We start from the raw sequence: 14,961 nt of genomic DNA, 5'->3' as shown, positions 1-14,961 counted from the left end.
ACTATGTGGACGCAGACCTCCTATTTCAGCCACAGGAGGGTGCTATGGGCCCAAACATTCTCTAGAATTTAGGATTTGCCTAAAAGAAAACACTTCATTTTAGCCAAATTCTAAATTTGTTAACGTCACTCAAGCACTACCTTAAGACAGCGTTATGTTCCTAACAGGCAGCCGTTCCTCATATTCAGGGTCAGGGATGATATTCAAGCCTTTAAAAACATTAGATAAGGCATGATAAAATAAAGAGAGAGAAACATAAACTATCAAGCCAGAGCTGTAACAGATACCTGATACAGAAGCTTATCCGACACGCTTGGCTATACCTTCCTGTTTACACAAGATTTTCACTCCTGCTCCGAGTTTTTGTGGCATTTTGCCCCACATTTCCTTCAGGGACAGACAGGGAGCCCAATGCTACAAAACACATCAGTATCCTTGACTTAATCACTAAGTTAAACTTTAAGTATATATTTAAGTAACAACATTTATTTGAATTAAGAATACAATTCATTTTGTTTTTAGGTTATAGGTTGAGTTCATTTTTATGACAAATCTCTTCTCGGCAAGGTTTCCATATAAACATTTAAAAGCAAATAAAAGTTAGTTTGGTTTTATATTTCAGTTCATAAAGAAGCATTTAATAAAATGTAATAAAGCTCATGGTTTTCAGTAACTACTGGAATCTCTACAACGAGTGTGTGCTCAGGCTGCAAAGTTGGAATGAAATGGAAATGCAATTTCTTCCAGAGAGACCACAACTGTGGTTTTACTTATGAGCTGGTCAACTCCACCCAAATAAACCAGTGAATTCAGATCCCTCCTTCCACACATACACATTCCAAAAAATTAATGTTGAAGGTATTTTGAAAGGCACTTTCCTCACTAATGTAGGACTAAACAACCCCAGGATCAGATGTTTTCAATTAGGATTAAATTGAAAAAAGGGAGCAGCAACAACAGTGGAGTCGCATATTTCAACCATAAAGTCCAGTCATATGGCCTTGGCAAACTAATAAGCCATTAAAACATTAAGGGAACTTGTTGAACCGTGACCAATGACCTCAACTGACACATTTACCCCCGTATCCCTACTTTTACCTGTCACCCCCCTTTATTTAGTTTCTGATTCTGTTGGGGGAAAAAAGAAAAGAAAAAAAAGGTCTTGGATCTTGCTTAGTTTTCATGTGACACATAAAGGAAATCAGTTTTTAGAAACAGACCACAACCAGAGCAGTTTCTGTTTGTAAATTATTATTTGACTTCATCAATACCATAGAATACAGGCTACACATTTATTGCCCTACAATGCATCCATTACCTACACTATTTTATACTATTATGTTTATAATTTTTTTTACTGCAAAACATAATTGTACATAATTACATAATCCGTATTGTTTTCCCATTAAAACATGTAAACATGCTTAAAACAAAATACATTCAAATTAAAAGCAAATTCGATTTAACATGCAGTAATAGGAATATATATCTTGAATAATTCTGTTTATTCTTTATTACCCTGTTTTTTCCTTTGGTAAAACAAAGTGTTTTACGGTTTAAGCTTAAAACAAGAAAAGAAAATCTATATATAAAACTGGGGGAACCTATGAACTTTCAAATTTTTTCCTTCTCAAGTACAATGAAATAAACTTGGTGCAATTTTAAATGTATAACATTTTTTTCAAGCCTTTATCTTTTCATTGTTGTTTTCCCCCAAACTCTCTTAAATAGTGAGATGGGAATGCCACACACATCTATGGCCTCCTCAGAACCTCAGAAACTCATTAAAAAACATTAACCCCTGGTTTCACAGACCAAGCTTAAGCCTAGTCCCAGACTAAATTTCATGTTTGGGCTGTTTTAACTAAAAGCAATGTGTACCGACAGCTTAAAATATGTCAGTTCCATTGTTTTGTCTCAAGATGCACACCAACAATGTTATTTTAAGAAACATTTATAAAGCTGCTAAAATGTCCTAATTGAACTAAGGCTTAATCTAAACCCTGTCTGTGAAACCAGGCCAAAGACATTAACAAGAAGGTGATTTTAGGTGAGTCTGCCCCTACTTGAAAGCTTTTAAATAATGAATTAGAGGGCCTGACTTCATTTCTTTTAAATGCATCTAGCAAAACAAATTGCATCTTCATTAAATGATAAACAAAGACCATCCCAATGAGTGTTAAACTAGTTTATTCATGCACTTGCATCTTGAAGAGTTCTTTTCACTTTGCTTTTCAATTATAGAGGCCAACCAAAACATATATTTTTGATCAAGAAGGCACAATATTATTTCCATACAAGTCTAAAATGGGCTGAATGTCCTTAATTTCAAGTTCAAAAATTGTTAACAGATTTTCTTTATCAGCCATTGAAGTGGTTATAAGGTTCCTTTGACTCTATAGTCTCAGCCAGGGAGATGTATTCACAAAACCAGAAGGAAATCCTGAAGTCTGTCACTGTTGTATCTCACTCATCCTCTCTCCTATATCTAAAATGATCATATCTGTGTTATTCCAGTATCACAGCTGTCACCACAAACTTCACATATGGTCAACATCTGCATCAGTTTGACCACAGCATAGTATACCACAGTGACATTTTACAGAAATATTTTATAGAAATACAGAACGTTTTTTGTGAGATATGAAATCGTAAATAACATGAGGTGGACAGTACGCAAGTATCAACTTAAATGCTCTCCCATGGCGCTTTAAGCCTAACATTGATTTGTCATTGATAATGTTTCAAGGTCTATAGAGTTCGCATCAGGATAAGACATTTTTGAAGTCCACTATTGCACTCAGTTTCCAACATTACACTTAAAATCAAAGTCTGAGAGTACTCCACAAGATGTTTCATTATACCATGGTCTGTCTGAACACTTGATTCTGATTGGATGGAAGGCGTGCAATAAAACCGGTTAATGCACAGGTAGTTCAAAGTCAGTTGAATCACTGTTCTATATTAATATTAACGAGCACACAGTTACGTCATTTGCACACAGAGAACGAAGATTGTGCTGCACTTATACAGAAATATTCAGGTATACAGAAACATCATCGGCGATGTAGTAACAAAAATAGCCATGCTGCTAAATCGCTATTCGCTACATTATATTTGTCAGCAAAAAGGGTAAGATATTTTGAAGTAATTCAAATTAATGCAGCTTCATTAATATATAGAGAGAGAGAGATGCTGAACAGACGCAGGTACACATATCTCTCTCGATAATTCATTCAAATAAATACTAGAATTCATTCATTCAAATAAATGTAATCTTACCCTTTATCTCTGTGTCTGATTCAAAACGGGCAGAATGCTAGATCTAATGAGCCATAACTGACCACAGCCACAAGGGAATACCGTTTCCATGAAAGGGTGTACATGGTCTGCAACAATGCTTAGATATAGGTGTCAAAGTAACATCCACATGGATGGCAGGACCCATGGTTTCAGAACATTGCCCAAAGCATCACACTGCCTCCGTCCCTTTGCCCTCTTCCCATAGTGCATCCTGGTGCCATGTGTTCCCCGGGTAAGTGACGCACATGCACCTGGCCATCCACATGAATGATATAAAAGAAAACGTGATTCATCAGACCAGGCCACCTTCTTTTCTTGCTCTGTGGTCCAGTGCCTGCACTGTGGGTGCTTTAGGCAGTGAACAGGGGTCAGCATGGGCACCCTGACTGGTCTGCAGCTATGCAGCCCCATACGCAACAAACTGCGATGCACTGTGTATTCTGACACCTTTCTATCAGAACCAACATTAACTTCTTGAGCAATTTGAGCTACAGTAGTTCATCTGTTTGATCGGACCACACAGGCCAGCCTTTGCACCCCACGTGCATCAATGAGCCTTGGCCGCCCATGACTCTGTCGCCGGTTCACCACTGTTCCTTCCTTAGACCACTTTTGATAGATACTGACCACTGCAGACCAGGAACACCCAAGAGCTGCAGTTTTGGAGATGGTCTGACCCAGTTGTCTAGCCATTACAATTTGGCCCTTGTCAAAATCATCAAAATCCTTACGCTTGCCCCTTTTTCCCCGCATCAAACACATCAACTTTGACGACAAAATGTTCACTTGCTGCTTCACTCAAGACCAGTTTAGTCATTATGTCAGCTTTGATTGTAAAAAAAAAATTCTCATTTTTTCTCATCACTGATTGTGTCATGCTAAAAAGTTGGGTGTATCTTTTGAAAGACACATGACTGAGTGAGTGTGTGTATGCTTGCACAGAGCGGCGGGGTTATCATTTCAGTGATCAAAACATTAAGATCAACTCTGTTCTTTACATAGAGATATCATATAACTTCAGAAAACTTGAAATGCATACTGTTTTTGCAATAAATACCTGTGATTGTACTTGCCTGTTACCTGTTTTATATTGCAATAATAGCTTTAAGCGCTGGCAATTGACCCAAAGCAGGATAATCCACGGCTAGCTGCATTAAACAATTTTAAACATTTAGCATTGGCCGGTTCTTTGCCTCGACGCCATGCATTAAAATAGTTTAAGGCACAACTGGCCATTAATTATCTCTTGCTTATACTATCTGGACGCTCTAAATTGATCGGGTAAATGCAAGTTTTAAACAGCTTATTGTACACACAAGTTAATCACTGTTCCAAACAAATACGCTGTTGCATTGTAATGCACACACATATAGACAGTATAGCTTGCATATCACACATCGATTGACACGACAAAGTAAAATTCAGTAGCGCAGAAATATATTGTCAACACTGTTCTGTGATTTATCAGTAAAATAGCTTAGACACCAACAAATATTAGCATTCTAGTAACTAAAACCCACATCTTCACTATTAGTAGACACACTGTCAGGTAGAATTAACACGCAATCGCTCTTTATAATGCATTCATATATATGTAATCTTTACTAGCGAAATATAAAGGAAATATAACAACCCAAAGTCAAAAGAACTGATAAAAATAAGCTGTTGTGTAGGAGCAATAGCCTTGTGGGAAGCATTGTGTCATATGCCGCAGCTATGTTCAAGGCAACCCGTGTTTGAACATCATCAGCGACTATTCGACATCAACTCGACTTCAACTCCTGACCGGTATACAAGTGGACCATACAAAATGGAGATCAACAAAGTCAAAAGGCAAAATATATGAGGCATGTCAAAGAAATAAATTACCCTACAAACTTTGAGGAGGATCCCTTTAAAAATCTGTTGACCACCTTACTGTTGATGATATACAGTATACTGGCCTTCAGATTGTTACAGATTGTTACTTGTGAGGAATGGAGCTTATCTGTATATAAACAAGGAAAAAGAATGTTAATAAAACCTATCTCTGTTATTTGCTACTGTGTGAGGCACATTTGATAAGACCACCTTGTAACAGAGTTAGAGAAACTCCAGAGTCTATGCCTATGTGTGTTATTATGCTAGATGGGAGTATTGTCTGAAAACAATAACTCAAGCTCAGATAGACTGCACCGAGGCAAGGGGGAGATTCTTCGGTTCCAGACTTCCAGGTGTGAATCTGCTGGACGACCAAAGGATTTAGGAATGTGCTGGAGTTTTTCGCCAAGGAGGAAAATCATATTTCTCTTTCAACAGGAATAAGCATCCCACACTGACCTACTTCTCCACATCCCCATGAGAGCTTTTAATTAGTCTGAAGTGAAGGGCAAACTGAAGGGGAATCTACACAAAAGACACCCACATGCTGAAGAAGAACAATTCAGATACCATTACTTGGAAAATAATAACTAGAATTCAGAAGCCTACAGTTTAGGAATTCCCAAAACATTTGGAGCAATTTAGAAATTAAACAACGAAAAAAGCTCTACTGGAAAAAAAAAAGCCTAAGATAGTTTGCTGGTCTTAGCTGGTTTCCCATACTGGTTTTAGAGGGATTTTTTTGTTGTTTTTTTGGTCATAACCAGCTTTTATATCTTACAATGTTATCTTGAGCTAGTCATGCAAAACAGCCTCGGCAGAAAGTTGGACTAAGGCCATGAGAAAGCAAATGATCTGGAACAGGAGAGACCGAGAGGCTTCTGCATTAAAATCGACTAGAATTAAACTCAATGAAAACTTCAGGCCCAAACTACTGTGATTCACGTTGGCATGATTCCGTACGAGGACTTTACGCCAACTCTGCCATGACTAAATAAACTCAATAACAAAAGCACTTCAATCACAGAGACCAGCTCTCAATGCCAAGCTGGATGTAAGTTCAGGGCCTCTTCGTCCAAGCACAAGACACTTATTGTTGAGGCAGCGCCGCCACAAGGCAGGGCAGTGCGTTAATGACGCTGTGCGTTAATAAACACTAACATTTTATCTTCAAAAAATGAACGTCTGCTGGAACATCAGATTCTGACAATTACTCAAATACACCTTTACATCAGAGGCATGGAAGCGCAATCAAACTTGAACCACATTATTGCACTACTACATTACTCTGCCATCTCTTACATTATTACTACTCCACATCTACGCAAGAAGTACATGCCATTATCCTTCCATTACTGTAATTTTATTAGACTCCTACTTTCGTTCCATCAAATTAGATTCTTTGAGAAAATTGACGAGTAAAAATCTCACCAGACAAGATATACTCACTATGCCTTTCACATCAAGCATGCTTTTAGTCCAGCTCATAAATACTGTTACTGAAAATCAAACTTCTCAAAATCATGAGAAGCTTCTTAATACAGCAAGAAAGAACATTTGAACATAGAAACCATCCCCTACCCTTTCACAGGTAAATGTTAAAGAAAAATCGTGCACATGTAAAGTACAAGTTTACAAATTCCAGATAGTACAAATATTACAGATACTTTGTGTATAATTATAACTAAGACAAATTTTCTTTGTTTAAAATTGTTCTGAAAAGGAAGTTGCATCAGTCTTTTCTTATCTCTTCTCAGGTCTCTAAAAATGTCCGGATTTTTAGATCTTACTGACACTCATTTTAGGTGGCGTTTAGTCAAATAGATAAGGTGACTACAGCACTTTGAAAATATACATAACTGAAATAAATGAGTTGCACTTTTTCAAAATGGAAGTACATCAAGAACTGTGCAAGTAGTTCAGACCAGGGAGGTTAGATAAAATTGCAGATCTAAAAATGAATGTAGTAAGCTCCCAATTTCACCCTACACACATTCATAATACAGAACACCTTTTTAACTGTCACATCGTAATTTTCAAACCAAATACTATGCAGTATTTCAGACGAGGTGTCCATTTTGTTAGGGTAGATGTTAATAATAAGATATGCTTCACTAAACTGAATGAACTGCTTTTTTGTGGATATATTTCTGGGACCTGCAAGCCTTGACCGAAAGTCAGCTAACTTTAAAGGTAGGGAGTAATTTACATTTGGGTGTAAATATTTTGATCATAGTCCCAAATACTGGTCATAACATGGCCTAATTTTTTTTTTTTTACATTTTGGAGTGAAATTCTTTCGTTTTCATTGACTTTTAGTTTGTAGATCCTTTTTTTTGTGTTTCCTTTTTGTTTCCATGGCTTCTTAGCATGTTTTGATTTGTTGTCATAGCGACTCACTGTTTAATTCATTCGATTCACCTGCTTCTTGTTTAGCTATTTGGTTTCTGTTATAGCTATTCGTTTTCATCATTCTTTTAGTTTTCTGTTCTCCTGCAGTTTTTTGCCCCTGTGCTCCTGCACATTTTTTCTCTTTGTTAAGTATTGTTAATAAACGTGACTGTGATCCTGCCCCTACTCTTACTTTGCTGCAACCAACCCTGTAAATCCGAACAAACAAAATGTAAATAGTTAAATTAGTTAATTTCACTCAAATATTACTGAATGTTCATTGTACTTTGTACAACATTGTACATAGAAAAGTTAAGTGAACTCAAAATCTGATATTAGTAAGCAGAACTTATACTGACTCAGTTACAGCGTAGTTAATATGCTTTGCGTCAAACTATGTAAGGATAAAATGTTGTAACTGTGTTTAAAATAAGTGTTATTTTGTTTATTAATCACAAGATTAATAAAAGGAGAGATGTGTTATTGTTTAATGTTCTGTTATGGGATTTACAAGGTTTCTGTTATCTTGAAGTTTTGGTTGCACTGTGGTGGAGATTATGTGTTTAAGTAGAGAATGGGCTGCAAAACTAACGTTCATGCAAGTGTATATGCTCTTTGATAGTTACATTAGCACATGCTAGTGGACTGTTGCTAATTTACACTTAACCATAAAAGCTATGAGTTATTTTATTCAATATTTCAATTAAAGAATATACCATTTAATTAAAAAAAAGTAAGTTCCACTTACTGAATCTTTAAGTTATTTAACTAAAAAAAAAATAGTTTGGTTACTTAAATGTTTTGAGTATTCTAAACTCGGGTTTTACAGTGTGACACACAGAAGCTTGATATTGGACTCAATGTCAAGTTTACTAATTCTATCACAAACCCATAATTCAATTAAAAGGGAAAAGTAGTAAATGGTGTGTAAATACAAAGCCCTCTGCTTCCATTTACACTCAGAACCATTTCCCAACAAAAAGTTGCAGGAAAGGAAAGGAAACAGTAAGTCCACAGGGTCCATAAAAATCTGTCATGAAATAAAAAACAACCCCCCAAAGTTCCACCAAGATGGACTTTACAGCAGTTCCAGTGAATCATCTATTGTCTGGATGGGAGAAATATGTGATACAACTGTCTAAACAACATATGATGTCACAAGAGTGCAAAACTTTCCCATTTGAGAGAAACAGCAGAGTGATCACAAGTTGTATTTCAGTCACACACACACACACAAAAAACATTCAATAAGATGCATTGTGAAAGTACTTGTAAACTAATTTTAAAAAAAGGTCATCATATGCAGTCTAATAGTTAATATAAACAACATTTTTCAAGTAGATATCTACAATGTACCAAAAATATTAATAATCAGGGTGTGTATCTTGGATCACTGTTTTTATGGAAAGAATTTGCATATTAACTTGATTGCATTCATGAAAGACTTCAGTCTTGAACTTCAAACTTGTAAGTAATAAATTAAAAGTATTCAAAGAAAATGTTCCTGATCCAATTATGATACACTTGTTGGATAAATAGCCAGAATTTTAGTCCAGCTATTTTGAAATATTAAGCATTCTACCAGATCAAGATCAGATTGCAACAGTCCGTATTTCCTTCAATATGGACTTCAGAGGATTCTAAACTGATGCCAGATTTTCATGGATTTGAATCGAATCGTTCACTAAGGTCAACTTTCCAACTTTAGGAACTCAAAGCTCTCTGCTTGTATTCAGTTATACTCCATTTGGGCAAAAAAAAAAAAAAAAAACACAACAGGTAAATAAAGAGGTAAACAGGAAAAACAAAAGGAAAATCAAGTTGGAAAGAAAATACATAAAACATGCAGCCGGAAAAAAAGAAGTTATTTCATAATGAGAGACATATCACAAATAGACAAAGAAAGAGGGTGTGCATTCATCTGGCTCTGATAAAAACATAAGGGCTTGACCCACATCTGGTTTCGACATGCTTTCCCCCTGCAGACGAACTCTGAGGAATGGGTTGGAGGTGCTTTCTGAGGGATAGAGGGAGGAGTGGAATATAACAGCTGGGATGCATACTGCCACACAATATGGGTATGGTTTATACATTTCAGACCTAGCAGTAAATATACTAGGGTTGCTATTTATTGTCAGAACAAAACAAAAAAATATGCAGGGCTGATGTATTGAAAAAAATTTGTGTGAATAAGTGTTCAATTATGTGCTGCGTATAGCCTTGGTCTGCATACAAACACTATAACTAAGTACTGATTGAAGTATGTATTCTGCAGGTATTTATTCTTTAATCAAAATGAAATGAATTGCTCTGCCTCAGAAACAACTTTATTTTTTTGATTGACATCCCCACCATACACATAATGCCCCATTCAGAATAATGGTCAATTGATAGAGATTTTTGCCATGCCTGATTCTTAAACGTTTACGTTTTGTCACCCTCAGTATTATTTTGTTGCATCCTTGCCTCTTGTCAAACTTTTCAAAGTTCATTCGATTCCATTGCTTAAGATCAAGTCTCAGCATACATTCTAGAGCTGCATGATTCTGGATAAAGCGAGAATCACCAATTTATTTAATTTATTTTTCAAAAAGAGATTTTGTAGCCTAGCTGGTTAAAACCAGACCATTCTCAGTAGTAACTGAGTTATGGTCTGGCAAAGCTTCATAGACAAATCATTTCCAAAGGGGCATCACCAACAGACGATGACGTATGCCGAGTGATGGAGAAACATCTGAGACAGTTATTCTCTGTTTGTGATCAACAAATAGTTGGGAACATTTGGGATATTGTAAGTGCTCAACTGAACAAAACATATAACACTGGCCTAGTGGATTTTGGATATTGTTCTGATTTTTTTTTACATAGTACACCTTTAAAGGTGCACTATGCAACTTTCCGTCCACTGGAGGGCGCCTATTCAAAACAAAGGCTTAGTTAGATGACGCCAAGTGTGAACGCATTATCTTGGGAAATGTGGTTTTCACCTCACAGCTGGTGGAAAATAGGACTCAGGCAGAAATCATGTTCATGGATGCAGTTATTAACGTTACTGTAGTGTAAAACAGAGCAGGACCGAGTGTTGTGGAGCTGAGCACGGCCGCTGGATTGATTGTTATACAAACACGCGGCTCACGAGTACCGGGACTTTTATTATGACGGGACGGGACACAGTTGCCGGGGGCGCGCACTTCCGCTTTTTCCGGTCATGACCATAGATATCCATAATAAAGGCTAGATGTCCCGTGCGCGCTGTTGGCCAATGGAGGTCGGCGTCCGCAACTGGCGGCCATCTTGTCACAGGTAGCTCGCTCACTCGTAACGGTTCCTGCGTCCCAATTCGCATACTATCCATACTTAATAGTATTCGAAAATGGAATTGGGATGTCCCAAATCGTAGTATGTTGAAAAGAGTATTCCAGAGATACCCGGATGGTTTACTATTTCCGGTCCGAATTCGAAGTGTGGATCGATGTGCACTCTAACGGCTGATATTGCCCACAATCCATTGCGAGGTGGACGGGGATTAGAATAGAACTACAAACGCGGATAAAAAGCGTTAAAAAACTACAAACATGACGGATGTGCGAGTCTGACGGTTAAGTAGAGAAGTTTAGATGAAGGGGTTTGAGTGACCAACTATCAGTATTTAACCTGACAAAAATATATTTATGCAGTGTTGTCCACATTATATTTCACCTGCAGCAGCATTGTGAACTTTTGTAATGATGTGTTTGGCCATTAACTTTTAAATGCATCATAATATTTAAACTGCAAACGCACGAGGAGAGTCTCTACATTAAAGACCCAGACATGGCAGATCAAGGTGCGGATACATATATATATATATATATATATATATATATATATATATATATATATATATATATATTTTTTTTTTTTTTTTTCCCCAGAGCTAGCTATAGCAAAAAAAATTATAATTTAAAAATATTTTTAAATTATAATTTTTATATATATATATATATATACATATATATATATATATATATATATATATATATATATATATATATATATATATATATATATATATATATATATATATATATATATATATACACTTTTATAATAAGAATATCACTATTATAATAAAATAATTTTTAAATTATAATTTTTATATATATATATATATATACATATATATATATATATATATATATATATATATATATATATATATATACACTTTTATAATAAGAATATCACTATTATAATAAAATAATTTGTATTTAAAAACAAATTTAAAAAAAACAAACATGCAAACTAACTTTATTTTAACTAGACAAAAGATTTGGTTGTCATAAAATCGTTATTGGTGTCAATAAAACCTATATAACTGAACAGCTCAATTGTGGTCTCAGCCTTGATAACGTGCACGTAAGTTAGCTGTGATACACAAGCTGCACGATTAAGTCGTTTATCAAAACGAAAAGCTGCAATTTCAATGTGTCAAAGCATCCAGATTTGTTGCCATGTTAATAACATTTGTAAGAAACCAAACCATCTGTAAATCCGTCAAGATTTCAGCGAGATAAGAGTATTTATGTTCATACAGATGACTCATCTTACATTGGGTTCCACAGAGCCCGACAGAAAGCTTGCCTGTGACAAGATGGCCGCCGGTGATGACGATGATGACTCCGCCGTAAGACATCTAGCCTTAATTATAGATATCTATGGTCATGACTATAAGGTAAAGCCAACAGCTCTGTTTATCATATTAGATACATTTAAGTGTGTTTAAAATTATGTTATGACGTTACTTTGTGCGTTCACTCGGCGCTGCTGTGACACTTTTTCACACTGCTAAGAGAAAAGCGCTTCTGCAGAATAAAACTGAGGGTAGCGCAGATATGACGCGATTGACAGGCGACTCCCTCAAACGCTATGCTGAAATGTCCCGGTCCTTAATTAAAATAGCAATTTTCTCACAATTTACAAATAGTTGGAAACATTTGGGATATTGTAAGTACTCAACTGAACAAAATATGACCTAACACTGGCCTAGTGGTTTTTGGATATTTTACTGCAAAATCCTACATAGAGCACTTTTAAAGCGAAATTCTGATATAACATTATTGTGAAATAAAATTACTCATATCATAATATAAGATTTTGGTCATATCGCACACCCTAATCTGAACTATTAACTTTTATCCCAGTACTGTAATGATTTGAATATTTGTAACAGAAATAATGATACTGTGTGGTTGAAAACACTGTTTGTGAAGCAGTTCCATACATGATAACTGCTCTTTCTGGCACAGCGATAGTGTCAGAGCAGAGTAGTACAGAGTGTTTCAGTGTGATTGTGTCAAAGGTTTGACTGATGATTTAACAATAAATTGTGCAGCTCTAAAACAATGTTTCTTGTTATTTATCTTATTTGCATAAAATAGGCTACAAACGTAGTTTTGTGCCGAATAAAATTTCCATTCTTTATAGTGTGCATAATAAGGGTTGCAAATACTGAAATTGATAACATAAACTACAACATGCAATGAAAAGAAACCTATATAATTATAGTAAAAAAGGAAACAAATGCTAAAATATATATGCATTTGTACATGTATCCAATATGATAATAAACAAATATGGTAAGTTTTAGGGAGTCCAACAATTTGTACCTGTAGGCTATGTATAAATTAATCAAAAATGGACTGGAAAATCAGTACTTAGAGTATTGCTAATGCTTTTTCTATATCTGTTGAAGATTATCCTGATTTGAATTCCATGTCATAGAATGCAGCAGACAAAGAAATTACTCTCTTTTTCTTTCTTAGTACCTTTAATATATAGTCTGGATGTCTGGAGCACACATGTATCCACTTATGCTCTGTTTCCTGCACTCCACTCACCTTACTCTGGGCTAAGGCAGGGCCAGTGAAAACACACATTGTTTTCTTTGGAGGTGAAAGCATTGCCAAGAATCGCTGAACAGAAGTGCAACATATTGACCATATGGAGACGCACAGAAATATGGACACAAAGAAGACAATGAGAAAAGGGGAATAAAGAAGACGCATTACTGCCAGCTTGGACAAATCCTTAGGATTTGAGGATTGCATTACATTGGTGACACTGATTTTGTAATGAATGACAAAATATATGTTTATTACCATTTGCAAGAGAAACATGCTAAAATAATCATTATGACCAAACACACAACTGCTCTCACATGCTCACACAATGGTGATGAATAGAGGTATCAGAAGACCTAATGTTCCAACCAATATTATTGGCACGTTAGTCTGTCCTAAAAAAACGAATTATTTGTTCTAATTGGAGCAGCAATTCTCATTTAGATAGTGAAAAGCAGCGGGCAACCACAGGTGCCATGAGATAAAAGTGCAACACAATACAAGCCTGAATTCCACATCCAGTCAAAGCCAAGCATCTAGAAAGGAATTTGGAATTAATGATCTGGAATCATGCACTGCCATTATGGCAAGCAATATTAACATTTATTGCATAAAATTAACTAACATGTATTTTATTTTAATAGCACACTTTTTATTAATTTAATTTTCATAGTGAGGGTACATTGCACACTAGTAATTAATCCAGTAACAACTATTTAATGTGTTATATATTTATTTACTATACTGTCTCAATAGAAACAGGTAACTTGCCTACAGGTATTTCAATTTGTGGTTTGCATATGAATTATTTACGTGATTAAATTGTATTGGAATTGTGCAATAGCCTACTTTTTTCCGTAACTTTTTTTTAGGTAAGCATATAATTATTTCTAGTTAGGCTCTGTTCCAAATAACTGAATAGTTTGTAGTCACAATTGGAATAAGTGGGCTATCCTTATCTAATGAATAGATAAATAGTAATGAATAGGCCTATATATTAACCACTATTGGATTGCTTATAAACAGTCATTTAAAAATAAGTTCAATATAGCATAATAAATACTAGGCAAGTTAGTTGCCACATTGTGTTTGAACACATGAAGGCCATGAACTCACGGATTGTGGTCCTCTTATGGTTGAGATTTCGTACAGTGTCCTGCAGTGAATCCAGTCTATTCTGCAGCGCAGAAGCTTTATTGATCACCAGCGCTGATTCAGTCTGGATCTCCTCAAACATGCTGCTCGCGTGCCGCGACAAATCGGACAGCTGACGGAGGATGTTGACCAAAGTTTGACAGTTCACAGCATCCAGGGAAATAGATACATCCCCGTTAACTTCCAGTCTTCCTCTGTTTGTTCTGCCCAGGCTCCGGGGCTCCACTATTCTCTTATGAAACGGCATTTTTTAATGGGAAATATCCAGTTGTTTGTTAGAATTATTATACTTGTCCTTTAGAAGTGTCATTTGTTCTTGTCCTGTCAGGTGTCGTAACCTGTTCTGCAAACACCCTGACATCCCGCGTCA

The 14,961-nt window shown here is 35.8% G+C and overlaps 1 protein-coding gene across 4 annotated transcripts in view; it reads right to left on the bottom strand.

Moving 5' to 3' along the window:
* Nucleotides 1–14,961, bottom strand: part of nhsl1a (NHS-like 1a) — a 56,049-nt gene extending 41,088 nt beyond the window's left edge. For 2 of the 4 annotated variants that reach the window (XM_067455225.1, XM_067455226.1), the window contains exon 1: nt 14,553–14,961. In XM_067455225.1, coding sequence (XP_067311326.1) covers nt 14,553–14,838 — 286 coding nt within the window. In that variant the 5' untranslated portion in view covers nt 14,839–14,961. The remainder of the gene's footprint in view (nt 1–14,552) is intronic. The other 2 variants (XM_067455219.1, XM_067455221.1) reach the window with 1 other exon arrangement.

Source organism: Pseudorasbora parva, chromosome 10, assembly GCF_024679245.1.
Source record: "Pseudorasbora parva isolate DD20220531a chromosome 10, ASM2467924v1, whole genome shotgun sequence".
NCBI lineage: Eukaryota > Metazoa > Chordata > Actinopteri > Cypriniformes > Gobionidae > Pseudorasbora > Pseudorasbora parva.
The sequence above is the reverse complement of the archived record's forward strand: the minus strand, read 5'-3'. Positions and strand labels throughout refer to the sequence as shown.